At 36.1% G+C, this 15,171-nt stretch overlaps 1 protein-coding gene across 6 annotated transcripts in view; it reads left to right on the plus strand.

Annotated features, from left to right (window-relative positions):
- The window catches only part of RNASEH2B (ribonuclease H2 subunit B), an 81,204-nt gene that overhangs the window by 7,591 nt on the left and 58,442 nt on the right, over positions 1-15,171 (plus strand). For 3 of the 6 annotated variants that reach the window (XM_036250454.1, XM_036250456.1, XM_036250452.1), the window contains exon 2: positions 14,855-14,926. In XM_036250454.1, the coding sequence (XP_036106347.1) occupies positions 14,855-14,926 (72 nt within the window). Of the gene's footprint in view, positions 1-9,746; positions 9,809-12,960; positions 13,064-14,276; positions 14,329-14,854; positions 14,927-15,171 lie in introns of those variants that run through there. The other 3 variants (XM_036250451.1, XM_036250455.1, XM_036250450.1) reach the window with 3 other exon arrangements.

Consider the following 15,171-nt stretch of genomic DNA (forward strand, 5'->3'; position numbering starts at 1 on the left):
GATCTCCTGGTGTCTGCTGGGAGGAGCTACCCCTCTTCTCTTAGTTCTAGTTTTAAACTTCTCAATATAGCCTTCCGACTGGCCCTACTGTGATCACATGAACCCCATCCTGCACCCCCTGTTAGCTGTAGCCAGCGAGGGGCAGGCTCCACTACAAGCAGAGGGTGGGAGAGGGGGCAGACCGAGTGGCAGTCGATAGCAGAGTGCTTTTCTGGAAGAAGGGAAGAGTGAGGCAGCCAGCACAGAGCCAGCCGCCGCCTTCACTCACCAGTGGGACTGAGCTCTGGTCCGAAGCCTGAGCCGCTTGCGACCCGGCTATGTCCGTTGAGCATTCTGAGTTTCTTGGTTATTGGTGGTTTCTTTGACTGGATGGCATACATTTATGGCAGAGGTTTATTTGTATGGATAATTTTATTTTGGCTGTAATTTATACTCTTCTTCATTTAGCCAGGGTTTATGTATGTTTTTGGAAGCCTGTCCTTTAGCTCTTATACTATTATAATAACACTTGGTATGTTATTGTATTTGACCCTCACAGTGACATTGGGAAGTAGTCAAGGCAAGCTTTATCATCACCGTTCTACGAGACTCAGAGAAGTCAAATAATCTGCCCAACGCTCAATAGGAATTAAGTGGTATAGACCTCTGGCTCTCCTGTGTCCTCCAGGACCCCTGCTATGTGCCAAAGGCCACTCTGCTGACTGATGGGTGGTACTTGTCACCGCTGGAGAGGTGGGAAGACCAGGAAGGGTTGAGGTTCCCTCTGTTTGATGACCAAGAACCGGGCACACTTTTTCTCAAGCCAGTGTCAGTTGTTACTGACATCTCAGGTCTATCCTTTCTACTTGTCCATAATTTTCCTGCTTCCCAGATGTTTCAGGGCTGTCGCACCATCTCTCCGAGTGCTAGTCTTTGTGGCTCTCAGTTGGCTGCAAACCTGAAACTTTTCCTCAGTTCTCACTGTACAGGGCCTTCCTAGAACAGCGCTGTGAGAGGGACAGCCCTAGAAAGGGAGGTTTTATCTTTTGTGGTCTTGTTTAAGGCCAGGTTTTATTTTTTCTCCGAATCTTCAAAATAAAAAGATACTCTTAGAAGAACCTATTACTTGGGGATTATAATTCTTATGCATGCTTTTGACTAGCTTTCTTGGTTTGCCTCCTATAATGTTTGAGAAAACTGAGAGCTTCAAAGACAGAAAAATGACTCAGACCATATGGCAGTACTAACATTTTGGGAAGAAGAGGCATATAGTTATCACTGAAAGTAGCATTCCTGGAAGTGGCAGAGAACTTGAACATTATTCTGATTTGTCTTGTCTGCATTATATTTGTGTCCTAGCAAAGTGGTTTCAAGGAGGTATCTCTGGCAGAAGGGAACCAGGGTTCTGAATATATGCTAATGCGTTATGTTTAAAGAAAACGAACTAGATCCTATTTAGGACACAGAACATGAGAGTAATACTCTCATTTTTTTTTCCTGTTAGATCGTCTTAAGAAACCTGAGTAGCCTTGATATGGTATCTAAAAATAAAGCGAATGGTGCTCTGGTATCTGATCTTTCTTCTCCATGGGTGTGTGTTCTCAGAGCTTATCTGCTATGTGCCAAAAATCAGACAGGGTCATGAACAAATGTCCATTGCTTCCAAGTCATAAGGACACTTGGCAAAAAGGTGGTACCCACTCTCTCCTGTCTCATGTGTTTGAATTTTAACTGATATAGAGAAACTTGTCTTAACTAAAAGAAAGATAAGGAAGGGCTGCCAAGTTTAAAAGCTGGTTGATAACTTCCTATCAGCTGTAGGGCAGCCCATATTATGTAGTCTACAGGTGAAAAACTGTCCCAGTTTGGCTTGTGCTTCATGACTAATTTCAAAATTATAGAGTGGTTAAGTCTATGTGCTGATACTATGTACTCTAATTTTGAAGCATTAAAATGTCACAGATAACTTGGGGATATGTGCAGCTATGTATAGGATATTATAATCTCTAATAAGAAGATGAGTTTTCCTGTCATTGGTCCAATTTGACTTTATCTGTTTTTGTCACTAGATCTTTCTTATATCCCACAACAAATTTCTCTCATCTTTTTGTGTATTTTTTATCCTTTTCCTTCTGCGGTACCTCTGGCAGTGTGGGACACTGGCTGGGTTGAAGTGGGGGCAGCTGATTAGATGACGCTCTGGTCCTTGAGGCTGAGAAGGACAGAACAAGGAGGACAGATGAGTTTGAGACATTTGTGTCATAGGAGAACAATTAGCCCAAGATAGTTATTGTGCTTCAGAACTGCAGTTTGTGTTTTCTGAGTTAAGAAGGATGGGACTTGAGATTAAGAATTTCTCCAAAGTGTCATAGTTAACAGTGTTGGTCGCCTGATAGTAAAGGTTGGAGAAATATACATATAAAATTTGAATAGCTTGTTAACCTTAGACAGGTTTCTTAACTTTGGACAAATTTCTCATCCCAAAAAGTGGGAATTAAAATAATATCTACCTCATAGCAATAGTATGAGAATTACATTATATAACTTACATACAGGACAGTGAGTGCCTGGTGTATAGTAAATCCTGATACGTATTAGCTATTGTTTTTTATTTTACATTCATTAGAAACAGTTATGTCTTTGTCATGGTAGATTTTCTTTGAGGTTCAAATGTCAGGAAAGTAGCAACCAATTTTTCTGCTAGAGGTAATGGTAATCAGTGGAACATAACATTTAATCTTTACAGAAAATACAGAGACTATGAAAAAACTGCTGTGGAAATGGTTTGACATTAGAAACTATAGTGGCAGGGCTTGAGGTAATTGGAAAGTTTAAGATATTATTGAATCCGAAATGGCTCCAAAGATGGAGTACCTGCTTCTGATTTCTCTGATCTGATCTTTTTCTGTTTTTATACAAAAGTACTCTTTTAGCCAGCATGGCTTATGTCATCTGTTATGTAAGAGAAAACAGTAAAAAAAAAAAAAAAAAAAAAATGTAAAGCTTACTCTTTAAAAAATATAATGTGGTCTGGCTGGTGTGGGTCAGTGATTGAGCGTCGACCCACGCACCAAGAGGTCGCCGGTTCAATTCCTAGTCAGGGCACACATGCCCAGGTTGTGGGCCCGATCCCCAGTGTGGCAGCCAATCAGTGTTCTCTCTCATCGATGTCTGTCTCTCTCTTACTCTCCTTTCCTCTCTCTCTAAAATCAATAAAGAAAAAAAATTACATATATATATATATATAAAATGTGAATTCTTATTTTTTTCATCAGTGTTTAGAAAAAGTGTTTTACATGAGTAAGTTTTCTATATAAATGAAGTTTTGTTTATTAAGTATCAAAATTTACTTGTACCATTTCTTACTGAGCTTTTTCTGTAATTGAACAACACATTTGTATAACATTTATTGAGTGTATTTCATGTGCCAGGAACTCTGCTGGGTACTTTACTATGTGTTACCTTGATTTTTGCACATAAAATGCACTGTGTTCTGGCTTTTTAAAAAGGATATAGGGGTCCTAACTTATCTCTTCTTCAAAAGCTAATTGTTAGGCCCCTAGGTAATTCTGTGCTTGGGATTTCTGACTTTATTATTCTCTACATATTCTTAACGTTTCTATGTAGTTAAGAGAAGGGACACTGACTCTTAATTGAGTGCTTGTTACATGTTCTAGGCTCTTTCACGTATATTATATCTAAGCCTAACACAAACCTGTAAAATAATTATTGTTATACCCATTTTATAAATGAAACAACTGAGGTTCAGAAAGGTTGAATATCTGCTGAGTAAGGAGAAGAGCTGGGATTGGATTATGCACCTGTCTCACTCTAGATTTTGTATACTTCCTATGCTGATATTATCCAAGAAATAGCATCAGCTCAAAGTATATTTATTGAGGAAACCTCTTCTCTATACACTTCGATTCTTTTCCTTTTCTGATTCTCTTCCATTATTCTGAAAATAGATTTTTTACTTCCCAAAATAATTTAGCCATCCTTCAATTGTACTAGATGCAGATAAAAGTTAGAAAAAAGATGGAGCTTCCAAGTCTTATGTGTGAGGAACTAACTGTTGGATGATCCAAAATTTTTCAAATTTAAATGAAAATTACAAGCTCTTTAACTTTGTTAGAGTCTTTAATTTATAGTCACAAGTGAATTGTGTGTGCCTAAGGTTTGGTGTAGACTAAGAAATTTATCAGAAGTATTATAGCAGTATGATTTATTTTTTTATACTAAGCCTTCAAAATCTGGTGGGGGTAAATTCATAAAATAATGAAAACGTTGACAAAGATGGCCAAAATCAACTTTTTCAGAACCCTTGAAATTAGCTAAAGGCTTCCAACTATCTGAGGAGTGTTTACTCAAGAAAAACTGCTGAATCTCATTAAACAGGGTTTGTGGCATTGTAACCTGAACCGTTCCCATTTCCCTCTGCTCAGGTCTGCAGTAGCCTTGAAAACCAGCAGTTTTGAAAACATGGTACTACTTGTAAAAACCAGCTGCCTTGCAACCACTGAATGGAGCAGGCCTTGTTTGGAACTCCTCAAAGAAGTCCCATTCTCAGAACATTGTCCCTGTTTGACCTGTCTCGCAGCTCATTGTAAAAGCCCCATTCACAGGATATCACTATCACTTGGCCCTGATTGAGCTCAGAACTTGCTTTGCAGGGAAAGCCCTATCCCCAGGGCCTTTGTCAAAAACAATCAGTGGCAATTGTTTAACATATCAGCTGCTGAGGGGACTATACATAAAAGGAAGATAAGACAATAAAATACTCCTAAGGGGCTTTGAAGAGCTCTGCTAATTCCCAGGGAATTAGAAAGCTGTGTACATGCCCATGAAAGACCTGAGGGGCCCTAATTTCTCATTTCTGACCACTTTGAGGCCCTAGGCAAAGCAATAATTAAAAGGTAAGGCAGAAGTTTAAAGTGCTTGAATGTTGTAGGTATGCTCCAAAACACAGAAGAACTCCCTCAGCAAATGTTGGAAGACTTATTGCTTTAAAACACTTAAGGAAATCTCAGCTCTATCATTAGCTAACCACTAAGCTAACTGAGACATCAGTGGTTGCATACTACAAGGAATACAGACATTATAAGATTAGTCCAGGAAAGTCACTAAACAAACAGCAACAACCACAATGAAGAAAAAGAGCAACAACAATAAATATTGGTGTGTTAGGGGAGGGGCGTCTGAGATATAGAATTATCACACTAATTATTATGCTATCTAAAATGTCCAGTTTTTGCCCTGGTTGGTTTTGCTCAGTGGTTAGAGTGTCAGCCTGAGAACCAAAGAGTCCTGGGTTTGATTCCAGCCAAGGGCACATGCCTTGGTTGTAGTTCAGTCCCTGGCCCTGGTCAGGGTCATGCAGGAGGCAACCAGTCGATGTGTCTCTCTCGCAAAGAAAGAAGGGCAATAAGAATATTTGAAGAATTAATGTCTAAATACTTCTCAAATTTGATGAAAAACATTAATCTGCACATCCAGGAAGCTTAACAAACTCCAAGTAGAATAAATTAAAGGAGATCCACGCCTACACACATCATACTCAAACTGTCAAAAGCCAAAGACAAGGAAGAGAATCTTGACAATAGTAATAGATTATGATGTATCAAGTAAAATATGCTCAGTAGGCCCTGGCCGGTTTGGCTCGGTGGTTAGAGCGTTGGCCTGTGGACCAGAGAGACTAGAGTTCAGTTCCCACTAAGGGCACGTACCTTGGTTGCAGTTTGTCCCTGGCCACAGTTGGGGTCGTGTAGGTGGCAACCAGTTGATGTGTCTTCCTCATCAATGTTTCTCTCTCTCTCCCGCTCTATCTGAAGATAAATGCAAAAAAATGTCCTCGGGTGAGGATTAAGAAAAAAATACTCAGTAGGATGAACAGCTGATTTCTCATTCGAAGCCATAGTGCCTGAAGTTAGTGATATGATGTATTCAAGATGCTGAAAGAAAAGCACATTTAACAAAGAGTTCAATATATAACAAAATTCTTATTCAGAAGTGATGGAGACTAAGACATTCTCAGACATTCTCAGTTAAAGAAACACTGAGAGAATTTATCACTGGTAAACCTGACCCATAAAAATCATAAAGGAAGTCCTTCAGATAGAAAAGGCAGTACTTTTAATCACGTGAAGAATATAGTGCGCTGAATAAATACATAGATAAATATAAAAAAACAGTAGAATGTATTTCTGTTTGTAACTCTCCTATCTGTTAAAATACAACTTCATAAGGCAATAATAATAAAACTTAATGGGCTTCAATGAAGTTATAATTTATATAATAATAGCACAAAGGGGAAGGAAGAAAAGGAATATATTGCAGGTGTCTATATAGTATTGAAATTTTCAAGTTAATATGAATTGAAACTACATTGTGTAAGTAAAGATACTAATTGTAATTCCCAGGATAACGACTAAGAAAATAACTCTCCCAAAAATATAGTAAAAGAAACAAGGGAATTAAAATGGTACACTAGAAAAATCTTTTTAATACAAAAGGAGGCATTAATAGAGGACTAGAGGAACAAAAATATATGAATATAGAAAACAAATTCTTAAATGGCAGGTGTAAATTTTATCTCCTCAGTAATTACATGAAATGTAAATGCATTATACATTCCTATTAAATATAGAAATTAGCAGAATGATGGGGGAGACGTGATCTAACTACATGCTATCTATAAGACAAACACTTTAGATTCCAAGACAAATAGGTTAAAAATAAACAGATGGAAAAAGATATACTTTGCAGACAGCAATCAAAGGAGAGCTGGAGTGGCTAATATCAGATGAAATAGACTTTAAGACAAAAATTGTTATTGGACAAAAAGAGATATTTTATAATGATAGCAAGTTTAGTTTATTAGGAAGATAAAACAATAATAAACATATACACACCTAATAACAGAATCCAAAAATACATGAGTCAGAAATTGACAAAATTCAAGGAAGATATAGACAATTGAACAATAATAGTGGGAAATTTTAATAACCCATTTTCAGTATGGATAAAACAATTAGGAGAAGGATCTTTAAGAAAATAGAAAACTTGACCAACACTACAAAACCAACAAAACCTAACAGACATCTGTAGAACACTCCACTCAACAATAGATGACTACACAAGAACTCGATTGTACATGAAACATTCTCCAGAACAGACCATGTTCTAGGCCATAAAACCAACCTCAAAAAACGTAAAAGGAATGAAATATACATACTGTGCTCTCCAAAAATAATGAAATAAAAATAGAAGGCAAGCCCAGCCAGTGTGGCTCAGTGGACTGAGCATTGTCCCATGGACTGAGAGGTCCTGGTTCGATTCCTGGTCAGAGCACATGCCCGGGTTGCAGACTGGATCCCCCAGTAGGGGCATGCAGGAGGCAGCCAATCAATATTTCTCTCACACTGATGTTTCTATCGCTCTCTAAAAAATCAATAAAAATATATTTTTAGAAAACAGAAGGCAATAACAAAGGTATCTGGGGAATTCACATATGTGTGAAAAATTAAACAATACACTCCTAAATAACCAATGGATTAAAGAAGAAATTACAAGGGAAACTAGAAAGTACTTTGAAATGAATGAAAACAGAACACGGTATCAAAAACATAAAGGATACAGGTAAAGCAGTGTTTAGAACAACATTAATAGCTTTACATACCTATTAAAAAAGAAAGATCTCAAATCAGTAAACCAGTCTTTACCTCAAGAAACTAGAAAAAGAACAAACCAAATCCAAAGCAAATGGAAGGAAGTAAATATTAGAGCAGAAATAAATAAGGTGTAGAGAATAGTGAAACAATAGAGAGAAAAATTAATGAAACCAAAGTTGACCCTTTTGAAAAGATCAACAAAATTGACAAATCTTTAAACCATGAATAAAAAAGAAGACTCAAGAAATGTATCATTGAATTAAGAAATATAGCATTGGAATTTATTTGACCTATCTGTAATGTGGCTCCTAGAAAATTTTAAATGACATATGTAACTCACATTTATGGAATACATTTTATTTCTGTTAAATAAAAGAGAAAAGTTACTAATATCAAGAATGACAGAGGAGGCATTACTACTGATTATACAGAAATAAATGATCATAGGGCATACTATAAACATCTGTATACCAACAAAATAAATAACTTGGATGAAATGGACAAATTCCTAGAAAGGCATAAACGACCAAAACTGAATAAGGAATAGACACTCTGAACAGATCTATAACAATTAAAGAGATTACATTAGTAATATAAATCTTTCCATAGGAAAAAAACTCAATCCCAGATAGCTTCACTGGTTAATTTAATTAAACTTTGAACAAATTAGTACCAATCCTCTACAAACTTTCCTTAAAAATGGAAAAAGAAAACTTCTCAACTCATTCTATGAGGCCAGTGTTACCCTCATCCGTAAACCAAAGACATCATAAGGAAAGAATACTACAGACCAATATCCTTTATGTACATAGATACAAATATCCTTAATAACTAGTAAACCAAATACAGGATTATGTAAAAAGAATTATACACCATGATCAAGTGGGATTTATTCTAGGGATGTAAAGTTGGTTCAGCATACCATAAACAATGCAAATATACCATTTAAATAAAATAAAGGCCAAACCATATCATTATCTCAATAGCCACACACAAAAAGCATTTGAGAAAGTCTAATACTCTTTCATGATAAAAAAAAAATATATATATAATGCAAAAAGTAGGAATAAAGAACTTTTTCAATCTGATAAAGTTATCTATGAAAACCCAACTAACATGCTAACACATTTCATAGAAAAACTTACATATTGAAATGGAAATATTTTAGATATATTGGGTTAAGAAATATATCACTGAAATTTATTTGACCTATTTGTAATGTGGCTTCTAGAAAATTTTAAATCACAAATGTGGCTCACATTTGTGGAATGCGTTTTATTTCTGTTGGACAGCAGAGGTTCTGGCAAATCTGGACCCCGCCCTGGAAGACTATATGAAGAAGACGTGAGGGCAGAGCATGGGGACTGCTGGAGGGGAGTAAGGCAGTAGACGGGGGAATGCAAAGGGATTTGACAGCAATCTTTCTGTGAGGGCAGGGGCTTTGTTTAATTCACAGCTGTATCCTCAGTGCCAAGAGTAGTCCCTAAATTGGTAAGAGAAAATTGGTAATGTAAAAAAATTCAATAAAGGAGTGGTATTTATTACTTAGCGGTTATTTATTTAGCACCTGATATTTCAAGGCCCTGCTGTGGGTACATTGAATCTAGCAAGTGAGAAGGCAGTTTAGTAAGGACAGATGGCATTTGATAATCATCCAACCATAAGATGAGTGTGTACAAGATGTTATAGAGGACTAAGGGCAGCTAGACAGTGGTAGTTGCCGCTGACAAAGTGGGTTTGTTGTTGCCAGGTTTTTTCATTGTGCAAGGCAAAGTCTTTGCCTAATTGTTTATCATATTTAGGGAAATATACTCAAAGTCTCCATTTATGTAAAATCACCTGATTTCCAAATATTGACACCTTAATTCAAATTTTTAAAAATGTGCATATCAAACAAAATCCTTCCGTGGACTGGATTTGGCTCAGGAGTGAAACGAACGCAATTCCTTTGACTCCTTAACCATCAAAGCAAAGAACTTAACCAATGCTAGGCATACGGAGCCTTCCCAGACTTTCTCACCTATGTTATGTCCTCTATCCTAAGGTCTCATATCCCATGTATTTTTTTTCAAAGCAGTTGTTACATTTGCAGTCTATATTTGTGTGATTATTCAATTTAGTATCGATCTCTACAATGGAATATCCAAAGCGCTCCATGGGTAAGGGCTGGATCCATATTTGCTAATCATTAATTAATAAATGAATAAAGTGGTCAGGAGAGATTTATTTTGAAATGCATTCTATAGTTAAAGAGAGGCAAAACAACTTCTGTTGAAAGATACAGTCCAACAGCAAGTTCTTTTGTCAGCAAAGTGTGAGAAAAGATGAATTTCCTCCCTACTAAATAGACATTTCAGTGCTATCTATACTAATATATCTCAAAGCATATTTCAGAGAACACTGGCATTTGCAGCACAACACATTAATGTCAGTATTTATTTGTACTTAGTAATTCCAAAGTTCTTATAATTTGACATTTTAGGCTATAGTAATCCTCTAGATTTACTGCTTTTCCTGGGAAAAATGGAAACACTGCTTTCCTTGTGTAGTTATTTTAAAAAAAAATGTTTTAGACTTTTGGCATTTGTAAATTTTAATTATTTTAAGCTCTGGAGGAATGGGAATGGTGAAGGAAAACTAGCAAGGATCACTAGAACTGAAGTTTTCTACTGAAATAAAAAAAGGAAAAAATAATTTCCAATTTAAAGTTAAAAGATTTACAGTGGTACTGAAATAAAATAAAGAATGTATTGCTGAAGAAGAGAGGTCCCCTTGTCTGTGCCTTGGGTGATGAAGATGGGATGCTGGAAATGTGAGAAACAGTGAGGGGAAACAGAGAGACTCTTAACCTGTTATAGTTTGGGGGGAAAGTTTTTAACAGTGTTAAACTTTATCCTTTACATTTTTATAAGTTGCAAAAATGAAAGTCTTGAAAGAGTCTTAAAATTGAATCTGTGTGGTTTATTTATATAACATTCTCAAGATGACAATTAGAGATGGAGAACAGATTAGGGGTTGCCAGGGGTTGGAGATGGGGCAGAGGGTTCTATCAGTTTTTACTTTGTACATCTTGAAGCTCTGTATTTGTGAGCATGGACATTTAGGATTATTTCTTCTTGAGCCTTCTATCATCATGAAATGACTTTTATCCCTGGATCCCTGGAAATAATCTTTGTTATTAACAGAGCCATTTCATCTTTCTTTTCATTACTGTTAGCATGATAAGCACCCATATCTTCTTCCTTCATTTTACTTTTAATCTACTGTGTCTTTATATTTAAAGTGTGTTTCTTATAGGCAGACTATACAGGGTGGGGCAAAAGTAGGTTGTATTATTATTTATTAATTATTGTTATTTCCATACTAACAGCTGTAAACCTACTTTTGCCCCACCCTGTAGTTCTATCTTACTTTCTTATTCAATCTGACAATTACTGCCTTTTAATTGGGTGTATAGACCATTTACATTGAATATCCTATTGCCATGATTGAATATCCTATTGCCATGATTAGGTGTGAGTCTGTCATCTTGCTGGTTGCTTTCTGTTTGTCTTATTCGTTCTTTGTACTTCTGTTACCCGCTTTCTGCCTTTTGGATTGCAAATTTTTTATGATTGCGTTTCATCTCCTTTGTTGTCTTATTAGAGACAGCATTTTTTGTTTTATAATTTTAGTGGTTGCTGCAGGATTTATTGTACACATATTTAAATCACATCTACCTTCAAGTGATATTACACCACTTCACATATTGCATAAGAAACTTCAATGGTATATTTCATTTTTCCCCTCCTGGCCTTTATGCTGTTGTTGCCATACATTTTATTTATACATATGTTACAAATCCTGCACTAACTTATTGCTATTTTTGTTTAGCTAGTGATCTTTAAAGAGATTTAAATAATAATAAATTTAAATTTACCCCTGCAGTCACCATTACCAGTGATCCTCATTCCTTTGTTTAGATTCATATTTTTGTCTGGTGTCATATTCCTTCTGCCAGATGGGCTTCCCTTAGCATTCCTTGTAGTATGGCTCTGTTGGGGATTATTTCTTGCAGCTCTTGTATGTCTGAAAAAGTCTATCACTTCCTTTTTCAGGGGTACTTTCTCTGGGTTCATCATCTTTTCTTTTAGTACTTTAAAGATGTGTTTGTATTGTCTTCTGGCTTGCATTGTTTCCAAGAAGAAATTTACTGTCATTTTTAGCCTTGTGCCTCAGTACATATGTCCTCTTTCTCTCTCTGCTTTTAAGATTTTATCTTTTTTACTGCTTTTGAACTATTGATTCTGTCGTGTAGTTTTATTCCTGTTTCTTTGGGTTGCTTGAATTTCTTGGATGTATGGGTTTATAGCTTTCATCACATTTGAAAATATTCAACTATACTTTTTTCAAATATTTTCTCTCTCCCCATCTCTGCCTTTCAGAAACTCCAATTATATATATATTATTAGGATGCTTGAAGAATATCACTTGATATTCTTTAAAATTTTTTTTAATTTAAATGTGTTTTCATTTTATATAGTTTCTGTTGCTATGTCTTCAAGTTCATTAACCTTCTACCATTAATCTCATCTCTACTTGGGTCTTTTGCAAAAATGTTCTGTCTCTACTTAATTTTTTGTATATGAGGAACACTTTTTTAATGCTCTTATCTATTCATTCTAAAATCTGTGTTTAATATCAATACCCATTTCTCAGTAATTGATTTTTTTATGTTTCCCTTTATAGGTCATCTTTTTCTGCTTCTTTGAATGCCTAGTAATATTTGATTAGATGCCAGACATTTTACTTTTTGGCGGATGAATATTTTTGTGTTCCTATAATAATCTTGAGGTTCATTCTGGGACACAGTAAAGATATTTGGAAACAGTTTGATCCTTTCAGGTCTTACTTTTAAAATTAGAGCAGCATTTATTTATTTATGGTACATGCCCCTAGCAGGAACCGAACCCAGGACTCTTTGGTCCGCAGGCTTACACTCCAACCACTGAGCCAAACCGGCCAGGGCCCAGAGCAGCTTTTAGTCTACAATTATTTGTTCCATATTACTGAGGCAAGACCCTTTGAGGATTCTACCCAATGTCCTCTGAATTATGAGGTATTTCAGTCTGTGGGAACAGGCCCAATTCAAGGCCCTGAGTGAATGTGAGGTACTCTTCCATCTAATCCGTTCAGATGGATGTTCTCCCAGCCCTCAGGTAGTTCTAGCATATGCATGCACTGATCAGTACCCTTTGCAGACCTCTGGGACTTTCTTTCTTTGTAGCTCCCTCCTTTCCTGGATGCTGACGGTGACCTCGAACCATGGTGTCTTTGGAACTCTCAGCTTCCTCTGTTCAACTCGGGTAGTCCGCCAGGCTTCACCTGGCTTCTCCCTTCTGCTCCATGGCCTGGAAACCCTGTCAAGGCAGAAAGCTGAGTAGTCACAGGGCTCACCTTATTTGTTTCCCGTCTCTTAGACACCACCGTTCTGCATGGCTCAATGTCCACTGTCTTAAAAATAGTTGTTTTGTATATTTTGTCTCTCTCTCTTTTTTTTTTTTTGGTGGCATCAAGTGGGAGGGTAAATTGGGTTCCTATTATTACACTTGATTGCAAGTAGGAATCTCAAAATTAGGGTATTTTTCTTTATATATTTATTGTCACTATTGCCAGCAAAAAAATTTGTTTTAATCAGCTATGAGTAAGCCAATTTCTAAAATGCTTGCTATATATGAGTTTATGAAGCTCTGAAGTGGGGCAAAGTGGGGCCATAGGAAGTAAAAGTGACTAAAGTTCCCTTCATTCCCTGAAGCTTTCTGATTTGTTCTTTGGTAGGTTATTGTTCTCCCTTAATCATCAGAGGCCCCTGATTCCTTTGGGTTTTTTTTTTTTTCTTTATTGATTTTAGAGAGAGAAAAAAGGAGAGGGAGAGAGAGAGAAACATTGATGAGAGAGAACATCAATTGGCTGCCTCCTGCATGCCCCCCACTGGGGATTGGGCCCACAACCTGGGCATGTGCCCGGACCAGGAATCAAACCAGTGACCTCTTGGTGGGTGGGTTGATGCTCAACCACTGAGCCATACTGGCCGGGCAGCACTGGTTACTTTTAGAGAGAGATTCTTTGAATGAGTTCTATGAATGTGCCTCTGAAAATATACAGATACATTGTTATCTGTATGTTATAAATAAAATTGTCATGGTCTTTATGTTTTAAACTAAGTGATTAAAATTTTGACATTGAAATATTATAGAGGAAATATCATCAGGGAACTTACCTCACAAAGTACTAAAATGTATTTTAAAGCTATGATAATCAAAATATTGAAGTATTAATGTTAATGTAGACACAAATTAATGGATCAAAATAGAATGTCCATTGACAGACTTATACATGTGTTTTAAACATTTAACACAAAGGAATTATTTTAATGATGGGTCATTCAGTAGATGGTGGTGGTATAACTGGACAACTCACTGAAAAAAATTAGAGTTGGATCTCCTCCCCATATTTTACACCCAGGTATATTCCAGATAGGTTAAAGACATATTCCAAAAGTATTAGAAGAAAATATATCTTGACAAAGAGAAGGCCTTTCAAAGTATAGCACAGAATTCATATTCTTACTGTATAAAGAGTCTTCATAAAGTGTGAAGAAAGATGAATACCACCACCAGAAAAATAAGCAGAAGACAAGGTTAGTCACAATTGGGGGCAAAAAATATAAATGTTCAGGAAATATTTATTTTTAAAATGTTTTATTTCATAATGATAATACTGTAATAATACTAGTAATTATAACTATATTATGTGTTTCTGTTTGTCTGAATATGTTAAGAGCTTTCAGCAGATTAGCTAATTTAATCCTTTGAAAAGCAAGTCTATATGTTATCATTTTATTAATGTGACAACTGAGCCAGGGCATGAAGAAACTTGCCTGAGGCAACAAAGCTATCAGGTGGTTGAGCCAAGGTTATAACTCTGGCCATCTGACTCCTGTTCCTTGTCACTTCTCAAAGAAATAAATTAAAATGACCTAAAACCCCCACTGTACTTTACAGAAAAATTGGTAATTTGCTCAAGATCACAGAGCTCCTAAGCAATAGAATTGAGTTAAACATTTTAGAAAGAAAAATTATGTAAATAAAGAAAATCAGGGTAAAGTGAATTGAAAGAGCAACAAAGTAAATGTCTTAATTTTACAAACTCCCATTTCCTTTCAGAATGTTTAAAAGATGCTTCAAAGAAAATGACAAGTGGACTTATGTTTGTAAAGTTGGTTAGGCCATGTTCAGGTAAGCTCTCCTTCCTTCTGCTCTCCTCCCCTCCAACAGTAGTAACTTGAACGTGTTTTAAACATTGTGGCTAAAAACTGTGTACTTACTTGCTTTTGTATGTTTGTTCTAACGGAATAGCTTTTTAATGTAAAATGGTATGACAGCATGACCAAAGTAAACTAATGACATTACTAGTCTTCTCAGATGATTCATTCGACCTAAACATTTTTTATTTATGCTTATAATTTTAATCCATAGACCTG

Source organism: Molossus molossus, unplaced genomic scaffold (assembly GCF_014108415.1).
Source record: "Molossus molossus isolate mMolMol1 unplaced genomic scaffold, mMolMol1.p scaffold_m16_p_9, whole genome shotgun sequence".
In the NCBI taxonomy this organism is placed as follows: Eukaryota; Metazoa; Chordata; class Mammalia; order Chiroptera; family Molossidae; genus Molossus; species Molossus molossus.